Below are 24,910 nucleotides of genomic sequence, written 5' to 3' on the forward strand. Positions count from 1 at the left end.
ATCCCCTATATTATCATTATATTCACTAAAACTTGGAGGCATTTAAATTAAGGAAGAGCATTTTTAATATCTCACATGCCACCATTCTCCCACATGATTATAGGCAAATATTCCCCCGCCTTCTCTTGATACCACTCTCTGTACTAATGTTATTAATTTACCCACATGGCAACTAATCATTTCAAAGACCAGTCTTGAGGCTTTGCATTTTTAATCAAGAAAAGGATAGTTTAGCCCTATTAAATAAAACATGTGTCTGTTTTTAGGAAGGTTTGAGATTTTAACAGCGAAACTGAAATTTCCATTCCAAAAGTGTGAATGCCACCAATAGCCTCATCAATAAACATTGAGTGGAGTATGCAAAGCACGCTCTTAGTGTGTGGAATACGACATCCCCCTACAGAGAAGTTAATGAAGAAATACAAGTCTTTTGGAGAGATACGGGTTTTGGTGTGGTCCCACCCACTCAGGAGAACATTTACCATTTATGGTGGGCCACAGTAAAAGTGATGCATACAACATGGTATTTTGTAGGCTGCGAGGTGCAGGGAGACACACAATACTCTCACCTTCAAAGTATGTGTTTACTGCCCTCTGGAGGTAAGGGATGTCACTCAGACAGTCTGAGATCAGGCAAAGGGCACTAAAGAAGGTCTGGGGCTGTCCTCCATTGACATTGCCAAAGTGGGTAAAGAGTGTTCAGAAGAGTGTCCCCTAACTGTGGTGAGCTCCAGCTGTGTGTGGTGGCATCCTGGTGATTCCATGGGCACCTGCGCACTCTGTCCTGTACCATCCCTCTGTGACTTTTGTTCCTACGTGTAGGAAGCAAAGGATCGCAGCATTTGCCAAATGAATTTCCCATTAATGATCGCCTTATAATCCATAATAATTGTGGTTAAAATTTTAGAGTTGGCCCCCCAAGGGCAGTCAAAGATCTCAAGTGTTCCAGTGTGCCTAATTTTTCCAAATGTCTTCATTGTAATGGACTTATAGCACCTTATCGCCGGTAGTTTTATTGGGTTTGAGCTGATTATTGGCTTAAATTTGTTGCTTTTTCTTTCTAGTAATGGCTCTAGCCAGTCAAATCCTATCTAATTATTTTTTAAAAATTTGTGAGCTTGGATAGGTCTGTCTTCCACCCTCCCTCCCTCCCTCTTTCTTTCTTTCCCATCCCCCCGCCCAATCTAAATCAAAAGATTACTAACCTGTTTTGAGGCAACGACAAAATAGCTTAAGTAAGCAATTTGACAAGCCAATAATGTCCCTAGTGTAAATTTGTACTCTGCATTATATGACCATATAATTAATTTTTAAAATAAACATAATGGGAACATGACAGGCAATACATGGTAAATAATAATAAAGACAATGATGACGATAATGATATGACTCTAACAAAATCCAACAGTACACTTGGTTTCAAAGTCAAACATTCTGTATATAGTTACAATTGGGATGTGGAGGTCCGCTGTAAAAATGAAAAGCTATGAAAAACAGCAAACTTTATCATTATCTTTTAGCATTCTCGCTGGGTAATTTTGTTGGTATGTTCATTTACCAACCACACATGGAAATTAAAGATTAGACTTTTTCAGAATATTTTCTAATAACTATAACTTTATTTTCTTCCAGACAATCTTAGAATTGAAAGGTAACCAAGAAGACATCTGTCACCTTGTACTATTCAACATATGATTTTACTCTAAAATATATTGGAGCAAATATACATTTAAGACGATTGTAGAATTATTTCAAATTCTGAGTGTTACATAAATAAAAACCATTCTCAGATATTTCTTTGAGGTTACTAAAAGAGAAATGACATTTGTAAGTTTCCTGAGAAAACCACGGATCTCATTTAATGGCACATTTAAACGTAGTCACAAATTCCCTGTGCGGATCACAGACAGTAAGGATATTTTAAGGCCTTACTCAGGTCAGGAAGGACCAGGAAGAATGGTAACAAAACACCTAGTTCAAACATGACAGCTGGGGGATCTGGTTTATGGTGCTTATTGTGGGGATATTGCCCAAGTAGTCCCAACCACAAATCAGTAGTATTTCTTGAAAGATCAAAAGCATTTTTTCCCCTTCAGTAGCTTTCTGACATTTGATTCATTCACCACATCCTGAAAATAGAAATTTGTCTCCCAGTGTTTTTTTTTCCAAACCACAGAATAGTATTAACCATAATTTATATTTCAAATATTTCTAAAATATGGTCACAGCTGCATACATATGTCTCAAAGCCTTTTTTACTAACTTTAAAAATAGCTTACCAAACTTTGTGAACTATTTTATAGGGTGATCAATTAAAAACTCAAGCCACTTTCTTAGGCTCAGAGGCAATCGCACCTGTGTATAGACTAATTCTATACCACATACTCTGATATTAAGGGAAAGTAAGTCCCTAGGAGCACTTCAGTGTGCTTGATGCCACCACATTTCCAGGCATTCTCTCTCAATGCTAACAACATTAAGGGCTAACATTTCCTGAGGACTGCGCTAAGTGCTTGGCAATGCTCTGTGAGGTGACCACCCCTTCTGGCCTGATTTTACCCACAGGTGATAGTAACTGAGCCAGAGACTTGCCCACAGTTACAGACCTAGTAAGTAAGTGATAAAGTGTGTCCTCACACCCCGTGTTCTATGACACAGAAGCTGGGCTCTTCACCTCTCAGCTCGGGCTTGTCTCAGAACCAGAACCATCCAATCTGCTCAAGCAATCAGTGCTTTCAGAGAGGGGCATGAGGAGATGATAAAGACTGGCTTTGTACACACTCCCTTTCCAACATCCCCAGCCTTTTGGATTGCTCAAGAAGAGAAAGTTGCCAGAAAAATACACACACAACTCTCCTCTTTGTCAGCGAAAAGCAGGCCCCTAGAGAACTCTGCCAAAGGGGAGCGGAAGACCATAAGATTATCCCTGCCCGACTGTGAGTGATGGGTCAGCCAACAAAGACAGAAAGAAGTACTGTGCTTGGCAAGGGATGTCTATAAAAGGCCAGTCTTTTCTCACAAATCTGAGTAGCAACAGAAATGACAAGAAAGGGGAAAGGCAGGAGAAGAAAAGCAGAGGGAGGGAGACTTGGAGGCTGGCGTCCGCAGTCTCAGTGTCGTCCATGCTGCTGGCGGTTTTTAGCAGGGACATACAATCCGCTGAAAACAGCAGAGAAACAAATCGCTCACGACAGAAGACAGAACAGCTTTGCTGCCGTGGGGGACAATGAGCCACCTGCCTCTTGTTTCCGTGGCTCTTGGGGATCTGGGGCAGGGCACTCCACGCTGGGCAGGGTGGAATGAGAGCAGGCAGCTGCCTCTGCTCCGTGGCCCTGGGCGCATCCGTGTGCCCCGCTGGGGCGGGTCACCAGTACAGACAGACTGTCCCAGGATGTGGTCTCGGCAACAAGCAGCAGCCGTTCCTGTGAGGTCTCTATCTGTGCCCCCCCGCACAGCCCATCCTGCAGGGACAGCATTATGCAGGGGCTCCTGGGGGCTCTCATGCCCCTCTGCTGCTGTTGATATGGATAAATGATGCTTTCTCAATCTGCGATTCCCTTTTCTGTCCAAATCGCTGCCCTCATGGCTCTCCCATGTAGAAAACCTGCAGTGGCCGCCATAGGCCCTGTATGATTTATCACAAATGGTTCACCGTGTTCTGTTTAAAGATACCAAGAAGGTGCCTGCAATGTCTTAAAAAAGAGATTTCCACTGAGGAAAAGTTAACATTTGGTGACTACATACCAAAATGGTTGGTCTACCATGTAGAGGGAAAACCCAGCCATCCAGCTCATTTCCTTTTTTTTTTTTTAATTTTATTTATTTATTCGACAGAGACAGAGACAGCCAGCGAGAGAGGGAACACAAGCAGGGGGAGTGGGAGAGGAAGAAGCAGGCTCATAGTGGAAGAGCCTGATGTGGGGCTCGATTGCCTGGTAACCATAAGATGGGTACTGGCCTGGCTTGAAGCTTCCCTGCCACCAAGCTTGAGCCCCAAATCTTGTAAGCAGTATTCTCTTATTTCATTTTGAAACTCTTCCTTGGTTCTCCTACTGGAATCCCATTTGTTTAGAAATAGGGCCTTCCCCTATTCTTTGGGGACTACAGCCTGTTCCAAACCTGCTAGGTGTATCTGATGCTTATGGGGCTTTTCATGAGCATCCTTGAGGTCGTATCCATTCTCTGCTGCCCACTATTGAAGCTCCCTGATGTTGACTGCCTAACCCCACCAGAGAACCTGTAGTTCGACCTCACCTGTCCCTCTGCCCTAAGCAGGCTGGTACTGCATACCCCTTATCCTCCACCCTCTGGTAGCTACCCTGGGGCTTATTGGCAATGCATGTGGACCTCTGCTGACTGCCTACTTCTGAGCTCCCTCCTGCAGGCTCCTTCCCATCTCTCCAGCCTGCTCCCACATCTTGTTGCCCTGCTCCAATGGATGTGGTATCAGATGTCTTCAGGAAGAGCAATCTTTTTGCCAATGGGGCCCCAAACTCGTAATCAATTGATTCCACAGTATGATGATAAAAGTCTGTGCAGCTATCCAGTTGCACAGTTCACTTCAGAAGTTAAGACAAATCTTTTTTTTTTTCTGCAAAGTACGGTTTCCATTCCTATTTCAAAAGGACCTTTGCTTCTGTATGGTCACTCTGGCCATCCTGTCTATAATTTCAACCCCCTTCCCCAGTACTTCCCATTCCCTAGTCCTTATTGTTTTTCTTAGTCCTTTTTACTAAATACTGCCTATTTTACTTCCTTATCTTGCTTATTGTTTATCCCCTCTGGTGGAATATAAGCCTCATGAGGGCAGTAATTTTTATTTACCTAATTGTGCCTGTACCCAGAGTAATTCTTGACCCAGGGGAGTCACTCAAGAAATACCAGTGAGGTAAATGGGGAAGTGCATGGTAAATGAAGGGATGCTGGCTCCTTGCCCTCCAGGCCACTGGCCACCCAAGACTGTGGGCATCTGGCCTACCTGTCTATCCTGTCCATCCTGGCCCTGGGAGCCTGGCTCCTTGGCTTTCTGCTCTCCCCATGGCACAGCACTCACCTTCAGCTTGTGCTCATGTTCCTTGTTGACACGTGCAAGCAGCTGGGCTTTCCTTCTGTTGAGGGCATCGATGAGAGCATCACATTGGGCCACAAGGCAAGCTTCAAACTCCACACTGTTCTCCTGCACGAGAGAGCACATGTCTTAGCCCCAAAGCCCCTGGGCTCCTTGGGCTGCCAGAAAAAACAGAGCTTCCCTGCCCATTTGTGGGGTGGAAATCCCTGCTTAAGGAGATGAAAAGGAACTCTGTCCACAATGCACATTTAGCATTTTTAAAGTAACTGGATAAATTTCACTGTACAGTAGTAGTGTTCCCTTGAATTTTACAATGAAAAAGATAAATACTACTTAATAAATTTGTTTTTATCAAAAAGAAATCATCTCCACAGGTCACATTATATGTGTAAAATAAAGCTCAGTTTGTAGAGTTGAAAATGAATCCTTCTGAGAGCCGGTGTATGTCCACTTATATATGGTGGAAGGTGGCATTCAGAGAGGCTGGCTGCCTGAATGGGTTGTGTGTGGTGGAGGCATGAGAATTAAAGAATCTTTAAATTCAAGAAGAAAGAGGATGGCAGCGGTCTTCAATTTTAAATAATAACCCAGTGACAACAGAAGTTTATAAGAATAATCATGGGCAAAAGTACTTGCTCCTTTCATTAAGGAAAGCAAACAGTTAATGTGCATAGGTGGTCAAGAACAATTACTATATTTAGCAGGCATCAACCAACTGTAAAAGTCAAGCCATGAACCAACCACTTGTAGAGAGAAAGCCAACCATGTTCTAAATGAATTATAGCTTCTCCATGATTTTAAATTGAATGCCGGATCTAACTCTTTACTTGATTTAAATCTATACATGATGTAGACATTTCTTTCAAGCAATTCTCTCCTAAATCATAAGCATTCATGAACAGTCATCATTTCAATAAGTTACATATGTAATTTTGAGTGTCAAACCATAACCCTCAAAACAATTGTAATTTATAGCAAATGAAAGATGAATACTCACATGAATAGCACTGAAAAAATAGCATCCAGCTGAGTCAACTGTAAGCTTTTACTGGCTGGCAAGAAAAAGCAGCTTAGCCTATCGAATTTTAATTTATTCCCAAAGTCACAAAGAGCTGTGTCTCTTCATATAAGGACATACTGATAGGTAGCTGATAACTTCTCAAATGCAAGAGCTTCTTGGTTTAAGGTGTGCGTTAGTAATTGCTAGAGCAATGACTTCTAATGTGAAGTTTTGGCTTTCAGGACAACTGCTTATGAGTACTCAGAGCAGTGCTATAGAAAACATCATTTAAGAGCTCTTTATTTCCCATGCAGGGTAATATTGGGAGGATGATGGCAGCCTTCTTACAGGTTCTGATGTAGAGCAGAAAGAACGCTTTGCTCTGATGAAGAGGTGGGGTGCAGGGACAAAAGCAAAGAAGGGACTGACTGATAACCTCTGTTGCTCTGGAAAACAGAGGGAAGTGTACAACAGTTAGGTTGTTAGGGAATCAAAAGTTTTAACATGAGCATACATGCAAAAAAGGGTGAGGAAATCAGTGTGAGATGCTTTGAAAGTCTGGCCTACATTTAAAAAGATATGTCTACCTTGACATGGGTTAAATATTAACTCAGAAAGCAGTTTACTGGAGGCCAGAGTGAAGGTTATCTCTGTGAGGCAACCTCAGAACATAAGAACAGTAAACAGTGCAGAAGGTCATTATTTAAGCATCTCGTGCAGCTTATGGGTTCTTCCCTTTAGCAACAGTGGAGAATTCACAGCTCTCAAATGTGGGCCGATCTGTGGGTCATTGCATCCAAATAAAGCAATCTGAAATTATACTACCGGGGGGATCTTGGTTGGAAAATATTTAAGTGCCTAAGTAGAGAAGAAGAATTACTATGGGCAGGAAGGAAGGAAAGAGGGAAGGAGGAAGGGAGGGAGGGAGGGAGGGAGAAAAGGGAAAATGTGACCTGTTTGTTATCATCAGATAAGATATAATTATTACAAGGTGTTTTGGGAACCTGTAGAGATTAAAAAACTCTCAACAATTATGGCTCTGAATTCAGAAAGAGGCCTCTTTCTGAATCCACAGTAGTAGAGAATTAGGACTCAGTGCTGAAGACAGGAGCTATTTGGAAAACCATGTTGTATTGCTGGCTTGTGGGCAAAACAGAACCACCTCGAGAAGGGGGCACATTTGAAGTTGGTCTGCACGTGTATTTGTATTAGAAGAGAGCAGAAAAAAATAATTGGAATTTCCCCACAACACAGAAAAGTAGAAGAAACAAATTTCACCACGATGCAGATACATTGAACCCGTGGCGGTGGGGTGGGGTGTGGGGGGAAGTGTTGCATTCTGTCTCAGGTGCTGCCAATACCTGGATCTGCTGGACCATGTTGCGGAGCTGCACCAGAAACTCCTTGGCTTCTTTGGCCCTGTCTGACAGTCCATTCAGGGCCTGGGAGAGCTGGCTCTGCAGAGATAAAGAAGGAAACCGTGGAGCTGTAATCTCAGGAAGTAGCAACAAGGTCGTACAGAGTTGTTTCGATCCAAGACCCAGGAGTTTTCAACCTCCTCAGATTCTTCTTGTCAGAGCTTGGGACATTTAGCCAACATTTGTACGTGAGGATTCTGGCAATAATGGCATCCAGAAACCTTCCACAGGCTCCTGAGAACTTTGTCCTCTGAAGCAGGGAAAACTACTGGCCATTTCAGAGGCCCTCGCCCCTGGATATCTGTCTGGAATTTCCTCATCTCATTTATTCGTTTAACTAATTCAGCAATAATTTATTTAATTTGAAATTAAAAGAAAACAGTGAGTCAGATGATGTGATAATTGTCAAAATGATTTAGGCCGAAGTGTTATTGGTCTGAGTCTGGGGCAGGAAGAACAGAGAGTCAAGAACAGGATGAGGGAAGGAAGGGTTAGAGCACTGGTGTGATGCTCTGGGGCCACTTCAGTGTAATGACAGATACAAAAGCCATGAACCACATTCCTCCTCATCAAGGTCACCTTCCTGCTCCCCATTACAGCCCTGTTGCCCTAACTCCTCTCCACTCCCAAACCAAGGCAGACACTCTTCCCGATTTTGCACACTGTCCTGTCCATATGGGATGCAATTCTGCTGGGGGGCCATGGGCGCAGGTAAGCACCTGCTTTTTCTCCAGCCTCCCTGCCTGCCGGGGTGTCCATGGGACACACTGCTAATTGATGAGACTGAAGTGGAGTTTGGCTGGGGGTCTGAGAAAGCTCTTGCTTTTCTGCTCACACGAGACCAGTGTGGCTGGTACAGCCTCTGCCCTTGTGTTCCCAACTTTATGGCAGATGTCTTATGACTCTGGTTGAGAAAGCCAACATGGTAAGGGAGGAGAGGTGAAAGAAGAAATAGCCTGGGTTCCAGGGGTGGCTTTGAACAGCCAAGCAACACTTGAAGTCTCCTACCACTGGTCTTCTTGTCTATGGGGAACATTAACTCCTAGTTAAGTTCCCTTACTGGGGTTTCCATTACTTGCAGATACTACCATTGTACTTGATGCAAAGTCTTTCTCCTAGCAGCCTAGGCATATCCTCCCATCTCTCCTGTAAATTACAGAGACAAACTCCATTCCCACAACATCTTCTTTGAAAACTAAAGCCCACTCCCCTCCTTGCCAACATAATACCTCAACCACTCTTCCCTTTCAAGTCAAAGGGCAGAATCTTAAGATTATATCTCTTGGGCTAATGAATGTTTCTGTGTCTTTTAAAAAATTTTTAAATCCAATATAGTTAACATACAGTGTTCTCTTAGTTTCAGGTGTACAAGAGAGTGATTCAACAATTCTCTACATTACTCAGTGCTCATCAAATTAAGGCTACATTTAATCCCCTTCATCTTACCAAATGATCCAGTAATTCCACTACTGGGTATTCACCCAAAGAATACAAAAACACTAATTTGAAAAGATATACACATGCCTATGTTTATTACAACATTATTTACAATAGCCAAGATATGGAAGCAGCCCAAGTGTCCATCAAGAGATGAATGGATAAAGAAGATGTGGCATATATATACAAGGGAATATTACTCAGCCATAGAAAAGAATGAAATCTTACCATTTGCAACCACATGGATAGAGCTAGAGACTACAAGCCTAAGTGAAAGTTCTTCTCTTATATTTGCCTTATTAAATACAAAGTTGGGCACTGGATCTCTTTAAAAATAATGCATGCCAAATGCTTGATAGAAGCAATGTGGGGAGGTAGAAAGAACACAGGCCTTGGAAGGGTTCAAATTCTGCCTCTGTCCTTTACTAAATGTGACCTTGAGAAAGTTACCTGTGCCTGAGTTACTCCAATGTAAAAAATGGGAAGCATAATAATGTTTTGTAGTTGGTTATCATGAGGGCTTAGTGCCTTCACCAATGCCAAAGTTCCTGCTAGCTATACGTAATGGTTAAGGGAACTACTCTGAATTCATAAATGCTACCAGTTACTGGCTGTTCAAACATTTTTCTTTAAAGATTTTATTTATTTATTTATTTATTTATTTATTTATTTATTTATTTGACAGAGAGAGAGGGAACACAAGCAGGGGGAGTGGGAGAGGAAGAAGCAGGCTCCCAGTGGGGCATGGAGCTTGATGAGGGGCTCAATCCCAGGATCCTGGGATCATGCCCTGAGCTGAAGGCAGATGCTTAACAACTGAGCCACCCAGGCGCCCCTGTTCAAACTTTTATACATAGTTTTACCTCCTCCATAAAATTAGAAGACTATTACTATTTTTAGGTGTTATGGGCATTGCATGAAATAATTTAAAACTCAGAACCCCTCTGGTGCATGGTACATGCTTAATAAATGTTGGTTCTTATTAACTTTTTTTTTTTTTATATTTTATTTATTTATTTGAGAGGGAGACACAGAGGGTAAGCATGAGGTGGGAGTGTTTGGGGTAGAGGAGCAGAGGGAGATGGAGAAGCAGACTCCCCGCTGAGCAGGGAGCCTGAGGGAAGGCTGGAGAGCTGAGCCACCCAGGCCACCTGGTTATTAACTCCTATTTGCCTTCTTCCTTCCTGCTCACAAACACCTGCAGATTGACTGAGGAGATTTGCAGAGCAGATTCACCCCTGGAACAGGATCTGTTGGAGAATATCCTTCATCACTTGTATTTGGATCTATGTACTCAGACTCAGGGAGGCTAGACCAACACAGCTGAGTAAGAAAAGGCACAAAGTGAGCCTACGATGCTTCAAGGGCTGCTCAATTATTTATTACCAGGTCCCAGCTGCACCTGTTATTTGGGGTAAAAGTTTTCTCCTCAAGAACTTTTTCCAAGAGCCCAGGGGACGAAGGAGGGTAGGAGGGTCTCATTTAGAGGGGCAGGCAACACAATGAGAGACATATTCTAAAAGAGACATTCTCATTGTTACTTTAGAATTCATATCCCTTCTTTTTCTGAATGAGCAAAAGTTTGCTGGCTACCACAGTTTTCTTCCCCCTTTTATTACCACCTCTGCCTTAGTAACCACATTTGGATGTTGGAATACAGAAGCCAAGTTCATTCAGCTATCCAGAACTGAAGCTACCTCGTTTCTTGTATCCCCGCCTGGCACTTAATTGTGCAATGTAAGTTAGACCTGACGTCCATGAAGAACTGTTGACCAGGTACTGCTATCTACTTAGAAAAAAAATGATTCCGTAGTATACAAAGAGTACTGGCCTCATCCACTCCCAGGTTTTTATATGGCAAAGCAGCAAGTGAACTGAAAAAATCAATTCATTTGCAGATTACCTCCCTCTGTGTCTCTTTTCAAGCGCAAGAATGCCTTCTTCCTGGCTAATGGTTCCGGTATTTGATAAACAACTACGTTATAAGATAAAGATCTAAAAACCTTTCTCTTAAGCTTTGCCAACTTGTAGAAACTGAGCAGGAGACAATGAAAAATCTTGGAAACTATTTATCACTAGAAAATGCTCTTATTATAAGGATTTATGTGTGCATTGCTTTTATGGGTAGTCTTTTGATCACCTTTATCAGCTACAGCTGGTGTGGAAGAACAGTACTATCGATTTTGTTTCCCAGAAGCATTTAAATTCCTGCTGGGGGATAACAGAAATGTGTTCAGCACTGCAGAGCAGCCCTGTGAATTTATATCAGAACACCAAAGATGCAAATACGCAGTGTGTGTTTTCCTTACAGCACCTTTGGCTGCACCAGTAGCCATTAGAAGCGGTTTATAATGCCTAAGCAATGCCATTCTGATTTTCTGGATAGCTGTCTTCCAGTTTTCTGAAAAGGTGTCATGATCAGAAAGTGAACGAGAGTGGGGAAATAAATAATGCAGCCGAGGAGGCAAGAGCTCAGAGCATGCGCTGAATCACCAAGATCTCCCAGAAAGAGGGCAAGTTGCTCAGAGCTTGAAGGAGGGAAACAAAGCACTTCCCCTCCTCCTTCCTTCCTGTGCTGCTTTTCTCCTCCAACTTCTGCCCAGATTCCCTTCACCTTCCAGAGGAGTGAAGGTTATAAGGGATCAGAAGCTCAACCTGGAAGCCGTGGGGAGGACGGTTTGCAACCCATTATTACTGAGGCTCGGCAGACAGGGATGGGATTCAGTCCTGACCAACACCTTCCTTGCTGAGCATCTGTCCAGCTGCAGAGGATGGTGTCTCCTTTCCTCGCTCTGCCGTGAACATCATTCATATGTTATTTCCTCCCTCAGTTTACCACGAAGATTAGATGGCAACAATCGGGACAAATGAAGGAAAGCCTCCTGGCTGGCTGTCTGATCTGAAGTTACAGGTATGGGACAGGTCAAAAAGGGTCAACCCTAAAGAATTAGTACAACATAGGTGAGACCACAAACAAGCAACAGTCTGTGACTCTGTCACAGTGCACTCCGCTCAGGGGCTGTGGCCCAGGCCACCTCCTTCCCAGGTACCAGGGTCAACACAAAACACAGGAGCAAAGTGACAATTGATGCGATGTGATTCTGAAGTAAGGCCCCTAGAAGAACAATTTTTTCTGGAAGGAATGCTGATTTTTAAGTCTTACTACATTACTGACATTCTATCCTTAAAAAGTAAAGGCAAGAAATTCTAACAGTTACAAAATATTGGTCATTTCTTATTAGCAAGGAACTGCTGGGTGCTTTCAATGGGCATCCTATTTAATCCCAATCACCACACTGCCATTTTGCAGAGGCTCAGAGAGGATACACCTGAGTTTAGGTTTCACGACTCACATAAAAGCAGGAGCACAAACCCTAGTCTGATTCCAAAGTTGTGCTCTTTGCTTCTGCCGTCCAAAGAGAAGTCTTCTCTCACTCATGTAGGAAGAAATAAAAACCACCCATGGTGAGAGCATGTAAAACCAAGGAAGGTGAGTTGGTGAGGGGGTTAGGATTGATTATGAGGAAACCTGATTATGTTTAAAAGGTAGATGATAGTGTAAACCATGGCATAGCTAGTTAACCTAGTTTTTTTCCTGCATAAAGTTCTTTGGTGAATTTGAAAAGGACCTGTCAACGAGATCCATGGGTCTCCTGTGAGACCCATGGATGGTAGCCAAAAGCTTTGGACTGAAGTCCAGCACTGACTTTACCACGCACTGACCTGAGTGAGACCTTGGGAGGGACTGGGCTGAGGGTGGACTCAGTAAAGGAATGAGAAGTCATTGAGTGAGTAGAACTTGGGGAACCTTTGAGCTAAACTCCAGGGGGACTGATTTTCCTGGCTAAAACTTCCATTTCCGGCCTGTACCTTTCCTTCCCCGCACACAGGGATCTCTCCTCTGGTTTCTCTGATGATAGAAGACCTTGGGTCTACCCCAGCCCCAGCTCACTAATTAGGTGGCAAGAAGCTCCACAGGCTGGCCTGTCTGGAGATAAGGGCCAGCCACAGGGCAGGGGCCGTGAGCAGACTGTGACCCGTAAACAGGTAGCCTAGGTGTGTGTGTGAGAGCAAGCATGAGCACAGAGTGTGTGAGAGTACAACCATGTGTGCGAGAGTACATGTGTATATGAGACATCAGTGGAGCATTGGGAAGCTCTTGGCTTTGGATAAGGCTGGTATCACAGGGGCCTAGTGGGCAGCTGACCTGGGTCCACTAAACTGCTGCTTATCGCTAATTGGTTGTGACCAAGACCCTCCCCTGTGGCCAAACTGTAGCCAGGTTCCTCTGAACCCTCTCCTCAACTTTGGCCCATAAAGACTTGAACAAAACACTAACAAACTTTTTAATGGCTTATGGCCACATCCCTAGCACGACCCTAGACCCCTTAAAGTGTCAGTCTTCTGCCAAAAGAATTTACTGGTTGTTTCAGCCAACACCTGAAGATAGGGCTCCTGCCTCCTAGTCTCTGTAAGAGGATAGGGGCCTAAACTCCATAGGCACCAGTTAGCAAACCCAGATGGGTTTCACATGGGCCAACACCCCTTCCCACTTTCTGTAATTTCTCACTTCCCTGACTCTCCCGAGCCCTAGCTCATCCCCTCCCTACTCCTTCATTCTCCCTTTAAAATGCCCAGGCACTTCTGTACAAATTGAAGTTGAGTTCAGTTCACGCTGGACTCCTTTCCCTATTGCAATAGTATATAACTGATTGAAATCTGTCCTTACCACTTTAACTGGTGTCCGCTTTGTTTATCTCTGACAGTGGCTAACCCTGGCTCCGACCTAGGGGAAGCTGGGGCAATCTTGGGCAATGAGCTGACCCTTCAGCAGGCCCAGGTTAACTTTAAGGGTAGGGAAGGAAGCATGTCCACTGTGTAAGCTGGCATATCTCTGATATATTAAACCAATGATACCATTTTTACTGTGAATGTGAGCTCTTAGCTGTGTGCAAGAAGAAAGGAAGAGACATGAGGCACCTAACACACTGCCCCTTATAGTCTCCTTTCCCATTCCTCAGGGCCGGTGCCGCACACAAGTACACAAACAGCCACACCAAAAGCTAATGCATACTACCACTGACCTTTTTTTTTTTTTTTAAAGATTTTATTTATTTATTCAACAGAGATAGAGACAGCCAGTGAGAGAGGGAACACAAGCAGGGGGAGTGGGAGAGGAAGAAGCAGGCTCATAGCGTAGGAGCCTGATGTGGGGCTCGATCCCAAAACCCCGGGATCACGCCCTGAGCCGAAGGCAGACGCTTAACTGCTGTGCCACCCAGGCGCCCCACCACTGACCTTTTTAATAACAATTCAAATCTGAACATTCTGTTTCAGTCATTCTTGAAACCATAAACATGGACCAGAAATGCTATTTTTTTTCACCAGATGGTAGTAACTGACTGAGACAGACAGGGCAATGGGCACTAATCTGCACTGGGGTTAAGAGGACAGACGTGAAAGTCAGATGGACTGGGGTTTCAATCCTAGCCTTTGGCTTGCTGTGGGACCATGGGCATATTACCTAAGGTAGTGAATACTGTGGTACTCTGCCCAGATTCCCTGTTGCAAGCTGCTGCATCCTTCTTCCAGCTGCTGGGAATATCACTGCTGATAGATTACTCTGTGAGTCTTTCTTGTCTGTGGAGAACCACATTGCTCAGGGCTGTGCCCCCTTCCAGGGTGTCCCATTAGTGATTTGCTGGGGCCTCCTGGCCATGACTTGAGAACAACCCTGAAGGACTATCCCAGCTCCAGAACTCCCTGCAGACTGGGCTGAGGCCACTGCAGGTCAGGTTCACCCTCTGCTCACTCCTGGCCTTCTCACTTCCTTACAGCTGGGTCTATTGTGAGCACTCAGCACTAACCATTCCTTCAGAACTCTGAGTCTGTGTCCAGGAGCCCCAATCTAAAACACTGAACTTCCTGGGTTCCAGTTTCCTTATCTGCAACATGGGGATAACAACAGTACCTGCATCAGAGGACTGTGGTGAGGATTACATGAAATCATACATATAAAGTTCCTCTATGCAACACCTGACAAATATGTAAGCATTTGTAATGTAAATATACCTGACAAATATGTAAGCATTTGTAAATAATAGTATTTTTATAGTAAGAATTATGTTAAAATAGACAGACACAAATCATTAAAACACTTTGTCATACCACATGTCCCAATTTGGGGTTTGATCACTTACGATTATTCAGACACTGCACTAGATTATTATTGTTCACAACTACTTGCTCCTTTCCCATCTTTGCCGTATGACTTGTGGTGCCTCCTGTAGGTGGAGCATGTGTCCCCACCCCGTTGTCATTCTTGGCCATGTGATTTGCTTCAGCCTAAAGAAACACTGTGGTTTTTCTGCCAGCTCATTGGCTTTTTGAATCCAGTGGTGTGCTGATAAATTGGCTCTCAAAAAACAAAGGCAAAAAACCCAAATTCTGATTTGTAGCATTTGCCAATTTCAAAGGTGTAAATACATAGTTGGTTTCAGGCTACCAACGTGACATCACTGAACGTGGAGTTACAAGAGGTGTGTGCTGTCAGCTCTTGAGCAGTGAGCAGGCATGAGCTGGTCAGCGTACCTGCATACCACTGTGTATATCCCACACAGCGGCCATGGGCTTTTGGAAAGAAGACGTGTGGAACAGAACAAAACATGAGCAAGGAATAAACCTTTGCCTCTGAGCTTTTAGGGGCTGTTTGTTACTGTAGCAAAACTGACTAATACAGATAGCAATTGTAATCTTTTCCTTCGTGATTTAATTTAATCACTACTCACAGAGTTTTATCATGGACGAGGCACAGTGATTCATGCTAGGAAAACAATGATAAAGAAAGTAAACACACTCCCTTCCCTCAAGGAACCATCACTGTTCTGAAACCACCACCATTCTGAGCTTAATAATTTCCATTTAAAAGTTCTCTCTTATGGGCTCTCTAATGAAGCAAAAGACTAGACTATTCTAACAACTAACAACAGAAATGTAGCTTGTCCACCTCTCAGGGCAAATGAGAAGTATCTGCTTTCCTCACCAGACATAGTTCTGGCTGGAGTTTGAATTCCAGCTACACTCTGCATGGCCTTTATCTACCAAACTTAAAATATTTCTCTGCCTTAGACAGGAAACTCTCAAGCTGAGATGCAAATCAACATGGAGGGTTTTTGCAGCAAGATAGAAGAGTCACTCTTTGCCTCAAGGCACAGCAAAAAAACAAAACAAAAAATAAGAAAAAGAAGAAAAAAACACAACAAACTGTTGCCTCACCCAATGCTCACAGTTTCTTGGGGGGGAGGGAATCAATCAGCCACATCTCTATGGCTTTTGCAGAGTGCTGGACACTGTGAAAGAATTCATGCAGCAATTGTTGCGATGGAAGGCATGAAACTTTAATAAAGCAGCAAGCATAGAGGCTTCAAGGTCAACACCACCCTGCCCAAGGCTCTGTCAGAGAGCATGCCTTTCTGTGGATATTCAAAACCATGATATGTGTGTTGTTAGGCAGTTACTAAGTATTTACAGCTGAGGATCAAAAATATGCCTTCCTTGAGCTAAGCCTTTGTGTAAATATTGGATTTTACATCCCAGAGATGGACTATAGGCTAGGTCTCCTTTGTGTGTATGCTGCCTTTTCACTTTGGAGAATTCTAAGGCCCTCGTCAGCAGACTCTGAGTCCTTTCCCAGAAAGCCGTTTTCTCTGTGGATCCCTTGGCTGCCTTCATGTCACACTGGTCCGCCATGTCCTTCCAGGTGGTATTGCACATTGTCTGACACTACCAGGGCACAGTTTTAAGAGAAGCAGAACAGATTTGAGATCAACAAATTTTCAGTTCTCTATAGTATTTAAGTGTCCCAGATAGAAACTTTCAGTCTTCAAACGAGAGCTTTTCTCTAAATAATTAAAAACATGCTCTTAGAAATACATATTGAAGTGAAAAATCACTGAACTATTTTTCATACAGAAACACAGTTTTTACTGTGCTCTTTCAGAGGCTCAAGTGTTAAGTGCTAAAGCTAGAATGACTATTATTTGTTCCTCAAGCCTCTAGTGATTAGAACGAAATAACTAGTGGGGGCAAGACGTTTTTGTTTTAAGAAATAACTTCCCCCCCATATTTCAAAAACAGAACATGCTCCTTTCAGAAAAATCANATCTTTAAAAAAAAAAAAAGAAATACATATGATGAAGTGAAAAATCACTGAACTATTTTTCATACAGAAACACAGTTTTTACTGTGCTCTTTCAGAGGCTCAAGTGTTAAGTGCTAAAGCTAGAATGACTATTATTTGTTCCTCAAGCCTCTAGTGATTAGAACGAAATAACTAGTGGGGGCAAGACGTTTTTGTTTTAAGAAATAACTTCCCCCCCATATTTCAAAAACAGAACATGCTCCTTTCAGAAAAATCAGAAAATAAAAAACTTAATAGAAGAAAAAAGTTGAATAATCTCACCAGATATATCAATAGCCTTGATAACGGACCCTTGATGTTTATCCTTGAAATCTCGTATACAGTAATACTGCCTATCAATCGGCAGATATGTACGTCTCTATATAATATGGATCAACTAAATTGGGATGATGTCATATACCTTTTGCTGTCTTGAAATCTGCTCTTTTCACTTAATATGCTATAAATATTTTCTCATCTGACTAAAAATATGCTACTTCCCCCCTTGTAATAGCTATATAACACTTTGATAACATTCACTATGTGGCAAGCACTGCCTGTAATGCTTTATACATATTAACACATCTTTTTTTCATACAACAACCCAGCAAAGGTGGATACTATTATTATTCAAAATTTTTGTAAGTGATAGAATTAAGCAAGGGAGGTTATATGGTCCAAAGTCCCAAAACTGTTAAGCAGAGCAGAATCCAAACCCATGAAGTATGTGGCCAGAATCTATTCTGCTAAGCACTAAGCTGAAGGGTAACCCACTACGTAGTTGCACCATAATTTATTTAATCTCCTGTTTTAGAACATTTAGTTTGCTTCCATTTTTTTTTTTTTTTGCAAAGAACTGACATGAATTTCATGAAGTAAACCTTGCAACACATTCTTGATTATTCTCATTTTCAGAAATCAAATTTCACATTTACTCACATTAAATGTTATCATGTTATCAAAATGTCCCTGAGTGTCATTTAATGTATACTCCTGATAAAGATGATATAAGTAATACTTGCCAATATAACACACTGCAAATATTATAATTTGTATTGATTTTTAAGATCAGATAGGCAAAGAATGGAATCTCATTTCTAAAATTTGCATTTGTAAAATTATCAAGTTGAGGGGAGGGAGATTTTATTTAAAAACTTCTTATTGATCTTTTCCTAGTTAAGGTAGAAATTCCCACTGGTATAATTTGTAAAGCACTTAGGAGAGGTCCTAGTCTACAGAATGCTACTAGTACTACCTAAGTGTTTGTCAAGGAAACTAGTTTCTTCCCATTGTTGATGACTATCTGTGAATGAGGCTGACCTCAGGACACCTGTTTGCTTAACAAGAAAGCCTTAGGGAACAAAAACTGAAAAACAACCTGGAAAATTTAGGTGGTCTGCCAGAGAAGTGAAAAGTCATGGCTTAATAGTTTTAGTAGAATTTGGTCAGAACGTCTGGTTCACAAAATCTCTACACTTTAAAGCTTAGAATCATTATTTTGTGGACACATACATGTACACAAGAGCCTCTGGTAAGCATTCAATGGGCAAAAGAGAAGAATATATTTCAGGAGAGAATATATATAGATATATAATATAAAGATACTATGCATAATGTAAACTTTTGTAGCACATTTGTAAACATAATTAAACCTGTTGACTGGGTTGTACAGATACCCTACATTCTTGCTTATTATTTGTCTCTTTGGCCTACAATATTCTAAAATAAACAGGTGATTAAATTTCTCACAAAGATTATGCTTTGATCATGTTCTTTAGTTCTACGAATTTTTGTCTTACATAATCTGTGGTTTTGCTGTTTGTTCTATCTTTTTGTGCATTCATTATATGTTTTAACATTAGTTCATATCCTTCTATGCTTCATTTAGCTCTTTTGGCCTTGAGCTTCATTTTATCTAATACTATTATATATACCCTCCTCTCTTTCTCTTTCTCATATAACTTTGCCCATCTTTTTTTTTTTTTTTTTTTTTATTTTTTTTTTTNNTGTGAGAGAGAGAGAGAAAGAGTAGGGAGAGGGGCAGAGGGAGAGAATCTTCAAACAGACTCCCCACTGAGCATGGAACCCGATGCAGGGCTCGATCACATGACCCATGAGATTGTGACCTAAGCCGAAACCAAGAGTCAGATGGTTAACTGACTGAGCCACCCATGCACCCCACTTTGTTCATCATTTATTTTAAAGCTACAGTTGTTTTAACTCAATCTGATTTTTTTACCTTATCATAGGGAAATTTGGGCTATTAACATTTATTGTATTCATTGATATAGTTGGCTTTATTCCATCTTTAGCATATACATTTCTTGTATAATCCATTTTCCTTTAAAACATTTTTGTGGCATTATCACATTTCTTTTAATATCTTTCTTTTACTCACCAACTAATTTGGATATTTTGCTGTTTTTCTATTTTGCAAACTGTTAATGTCCCATTTTTCATCTCATGTAAACCTACATTTGTCTATTACTATATGAAAATTAACTAGTAACTTTGATCTTTCTATCCCACTAAATTCCCCCAAATGCTTCACTTAATGTTTACTAATCTCTTGCAAATTAAGAAACACCATTTTAAATAACTCCTGGATCAAACAGGAAATTAAAATTGCATTTATAAATTTTTCTATATATTTTTAATAAAGAGAATCAGTTTATGAAAATATATTGCTTTTTTTAATATTCTCTTGGGCTAGGTAAGCAACTCAAATGCTATAACACTGTTCCCTCAAGAAATACTATTCTTAGATAGCACATAATAGAAATGAATCAGGGGTGGCTGGGTGGCTCAGCTGGTTAAGCATCTGACTCTCGATTTCTGCTCAGGTCATGATCTCAGGATTTTGAGATCATGTCTTGGGTAGGGCTTATGCTGGGTGTGGAACCTGCTTAAGATTCTTCCTCTCCCTCTCTCTGTCCCTTCCCCCATCAAAAAAAAAAAAAAAAAAAAGAGATGGATCATAAAAGAGGTGGCTTTTTTGCACTTAAGTGCTTATATCCAGGATGGCTCTGACACAATGTTCTTAAGCTCTAAGCATTCAATAATTTCAGAATTTTTTTAATGAAATCTCAGCTTACTTGAACTTAGAAAAGCTGCATTTTTCAAAAGCATGGGGGTCATTAGCAGGCTGGGAAACATTAGTCACAATATCTGAATTTTAATTCTGACCTCAAGACCCCACTACACTATCAATGCAGACATTAGCACAGATTTTTTCTTTCTTTTTTTTTAAGGTTTTAAAATTTATTTAAGTAAACTCCACGCTTAGTGTGGGGCTCAAACTCACGACTCAGAGATCAAGCATTGGAGTTGCATGTACTATTGACTGAGCCAGCCAAATGCCCCCACAGATTCTTTAAAAACAACGGGCACAAAGGAGAGACCACTACACACCCACCAGACTCACAACACTGAGTGCTTGTGAGGATGCGGAGCCTTACACAATGATAGCAGGAGTTCAAATGGTAAAACCACTCGGGAAAACTGGCTCTTTCTAATAAACTTAAATGTATACCTACCCTACATGATAGTGTATGTCCCAAAAGACTTGAATAAAATGTTCATAGCAGATTTATTTATAATAGTCCCAAAGCTGGAAACAGCGCAAATGACTATCGATGGTAATATGAATAAATTGTGTATATTCATACAATGGAACACTGTTTAGCAATAAAAAAATGCAAGCTAATGATATACACAAAACAAAAATGAAATTTAAAAAATTATATTGAGTAAAAGAAGTCAGACACCAGAAAGTACATATTGTATTTACGTAAATTTAAAGAATAGGCTATTTTAAGAACTAATCTATAATGATAAAGTCAGGAAAATGGGGATATTGACTGGAAAGTATCGTAAAGAAATTCTCTGAGGTAGGGATATGTTCTATATCTTAATTTGGGTGGTAATTATATATATGTGTATGTATATGCATGTGTGTAAATATACACACATACATATATATGTTAAAGTTTATTGAGCTGTAAATTTAAAATTTGTATACTTTACTGTAGATACTTTATGTTTTTTAAAAATGGATATTTTTGATCCTGAATAGCCAAAACAATCTTAAGAATAAGGAACAAATTTGGAAGCATCAGATGCCCTGATTTCAAGCTATATTACAAAGCCATTATAATCAAAACAGTATGGTATTAACATAAAAACAGACACATAAATTAATGGAAATAATAGAGAGCCCAGAAATAAACCCATACATATATGGTCAATTAATTTATGACAAAGGAGCCAAGAATATACAATGGGGAAAGGGCAGTCTCTTCAATAAATGGTGTTGAGAAAACTGGGCCACTATCTTACACCATGTGCAAAAATTAACTCAAAATAGATTAAAGAGTTGAATATAAGACCTGAAACCATAAAACTCCTAGAAGAAAACATAGTGGGTAAGCTCCTTGACATCAATCTTGGGGATGTTTTTTTGGATTTGACACTAAAAACAAAGGCAACGAAAAGCAAAAATAAACAAATGGGACTNAAGGCAACGAAAAGCAAAAATAAACAAATGGGACTACATCAAACTAAAAAGCTTCTGCACAGCAGAGAAAACCATCAGAAAAATGAAAAGGCAACCTGCTGAATGGGAGAAAATATCTGTAAATCATACATCTGGTAAGGGGTTAATATCCAAAATGTATAAAAAACACATACAACTCAATAGCANTACATCAAACTAAAAAGCTTCTGCACAGCAGAGAAAACCATCAGAAAAATGAAAAGGCAACCTGCTGAATGGTAGAAAATATCTGTAAATCATATATCTGGTAAGGGGTTAATATCCAAAATGTATAAAAAACACATACAACTCAATAGCAAAATAACAAATAATAACATTAAAAATGGGCATAGGATCTGAATAGACATTTTTTTCCAAAGAAGATACAGAAGGCCAACAAGTACATGAGGATATCACTAATAATCAGGAAAATGCAAATCAAAATCACAATGAGATATTAGCTCATACCTGTTAGAATAGCTTTTTTTTTTTTTTTAAAGAGAGAGAGAGAGAGGCACAAGTAGAGGGAGCAGGAGAGGGAGAAGCAGGCTCCCCACTGAGCAGGGGGCCCAATGTGGGACTAGATCCTAAGACCCTGGGATCATGACCTGAGCCGCAGGCAGACACTTAACCGACTGAGCCACCCAGGTGCCCCCTGTTAGAATAGCTTTATCAGAAATACAAGAAATAACAAGTGTTGGTAGGGATATGAAGAAAATGGAACCCTGGTGCACTGCTGCTGGGAATATAAATTGGTGTAGCCAACGGAAAACTATAGGGCAGCTGCTCAAAAAATTAAAAACAGGACTACCATATGATCCAGTAATCCCACTTCTGGGTATTTATCCAAAGAAAATGAAAACACCAACTTGAAAAGATATACACACCCTCATGCTCATTGCAGCATTAATCATAATAGCCAAGATATGGAAACAATGTGTCTGTTAGTAGATAAATGGATAAAAAAGATGTGATATAACACACACACACACACACACACTGGAATATTATTCAGCCACAAAAATGAAATCTTGCCATTTGTGACAACACCGATAGAACTTGAGGGCATTATGCTAAGTAAAACAAATCAGAAAGACAAATATCATATGACTTCACTTACATGTGAAATCTAAAGCAAAACAAGACAAAAAGACCCGCAAACTCATAGATACAGAGAACAGATTGGTGGTTGCCAGAGGCTAGGGATCAGGGGTGTATGGGGATGATGGGTGAAATGGGTGAAGGGGGTCAAAAGGTGTAAACTTCCAGTTCTAAAATAAATGAGTCCACGGGGATGTAATGTGCAGCATGGCAACTATAGTTAATGACACTGTATTGCAAATTTGAAAGTTGCTAAAAGAGTAAATATTAAAAGCTCTCATCACACACAAAAAAATTTTTGTAACTATGTGTGGTGATAGATGTTAACTAGACTGGATGTGGTGATCATTTCACAATGTATTCCTTATCATTAATATCTCATTAATGATATATTCCTTATCATATGTTGTCACACACCTGAAACTAATATAACGTTGTATATCAGTTATACCTCAGTAATCAATAAATAATTTAACATAATGGACGTTTTTTCCCCCAAAGACAAATACTCATTATATAATTAATCTCTGTTTACTAAGACCCCACATATTGTAGAAAAAAAATGTTTTCAGATGGTCTTGTTTTTCACTTTAATCTCTGAATTTAAATAGATATTCACAAAACCATCAAGCATCTTATAATGGACCAATAGAAATGTTTCAATTTTGTTTAATGCTTGATCCTGGGAGCCCTCCACTCACAGGCTATGTTGCCTTGGATGACCTCATGCCCTCCCCCTGGTCGTATTGGCACTTTTTGTCTGTTGCAGACACCCAGCAGCACCTGGAATCCAGTTACCTGGCCACTGCTAACTGGTCGGTGTGCCCTCTCACAATGATGTGATTTTAATTTTAAAGATGTGTCCGGTAAAGGTCATTTAGGAGGAAACCTACGCCTAATTTCAAGTGGCAATTTTTTCTGAGGGAGCAGGAATGATTGGCGCCATGAAGTAAGAAACAGGATGACACACATTACCTCTGCTGCTATCTTTGCCCGCCCTCAGAAACGTCCTACCCTTTGGGAAGGCACAAATGCTGTAAGGCTCATAATGCTGTTTTGGTCAACTTATGATGCCGTAATTTATCGGAAGAAGAACTTGAGTGCGGATGCTCTTGGTTCCTTTACTTCGACTATAAGTTTGAGTGGCATGCGATCCTTTCATTTTGCTGATAAATCCACGTATACCCTCTCTCGCAGTCCTAGCATTTAATTTATAAAGCCCAAATATAAGAAAATTAAATTATCCTTAGTATTACTCTCCTTTTCACTACCAATGCTTCCGTTACTCTGAGAACAAAGTAAAACACAATCTTATTCTAATAAATGATCCTCTTTGGCAAAAGAGAAACTCTTTGGGATATCTTAAATAGCTTCTAAACCATATTTTGGTTTTTCTCCCCCCGGTATTGAAAGATATGTTACGATCCAGTGCTTATCAGTCAATTTCCATCTAACATAAAATTAGTAGTGATCATCAATATCGTTCAGGAAAATGGATTTAAGCCATGTCTGATTTCTTTTCACCCTTTCCCTCTGCGTCTCTGTCAATCCATCTCCATGCAAGTCAATTGCAGTGCCAGCCTAGTGAAAAGGGAATGGTTTCCATGACAACAGATTTTTGCTCTGCTAGTTAGAATCTAAGATTTGACTCCCATAGAAATAAATCTCACCATGGGAATTGGTTGATTTTGTAAACGACTAAACAACTGTGCAATCATTTCCAAAGAAAAGCCTGTTAAAAGCTTGCACAAGCAAGGGTAGGTTATGCGAGGTGACTGCTGAATCTGCTGTTGACGTCCCACAGACACAGCGACGTGCAGGGAAACGCCTGGCTGGAGCAGCAGCTTGCTCTGTTCTGCACCCTCCAAATGTGGGCTGCACAGCCTGGCCCTCTTGTGAATTTCAATGACCTTTTAATTCCAGGTGGAGGGAATAGATTTTAGAGCATCTCGTAGCAAACGACAAGTGTTCATCCCCAAAAGTCTTTCCTCTTATTTCCAGAAACTATTAGCTCCTTGAAAGGACACGATTCCCAGAGCTGTGCTTAAGGCATCCGGCATGGTATGAATTTAATTGCTTATTGTCTATTTCTCTGTTTCCCTTCTGTCTCTTCACTATCATTTCCCCTTTTTTAGTAATCTGTCTTATTTATTAATTAAAAAGATATGGAAAC

The 24,910-nt window shown here is 40.9% G+C and overlaps 1 protein-coding gene across 5 annotated transcripts in view; it reads right to left on the minus strand.

The window, feature by feature from the left end:
- The window catches only part of TRIM9 (tripartite motif containing 9), a 111,148-nt gene that overhangs the window by 39,809 nt on the left and 46,429 nt on the right, over window positions 1–24,910 (minus strand). For all 5 annotated transcript variants that reach the window (XM_034648449.1, XM_034648451.1, XM_034648450.1 and 2 more), the window contains exons 2-3: window positions 7,430–7,525; window positions 5,054–5,176 (exon numbers count right to left, since the gene is read on the minus strand). In XM_034648449.1, coding sequence (XP_034504340.1) covers window positions 5,054–5,176; window positions 7,430–7,525 — 219 coding nt within the window. The remainder of the gene's footprint in view (window positions 1–5,053; window positions 5,177–7,429; window positions 7,526–24,910) is intronic.

Source organism: Ailuropoda melanoleuca, chromosome 20 (assembly GCF_002007445.2).
Source record: "Ailuropoda melanoleuca isolate Jingjing chromosome 20, ASM200744v2, whole genome shotgun sequence".
NCBI classification, from domain to species: domain Eukaryota; kingdom Metazoa; phylum Chordata; class Mammalia; order Carnivora; family Ursidae; genus Ailuropoda; species Ailuropoda melanoleuca.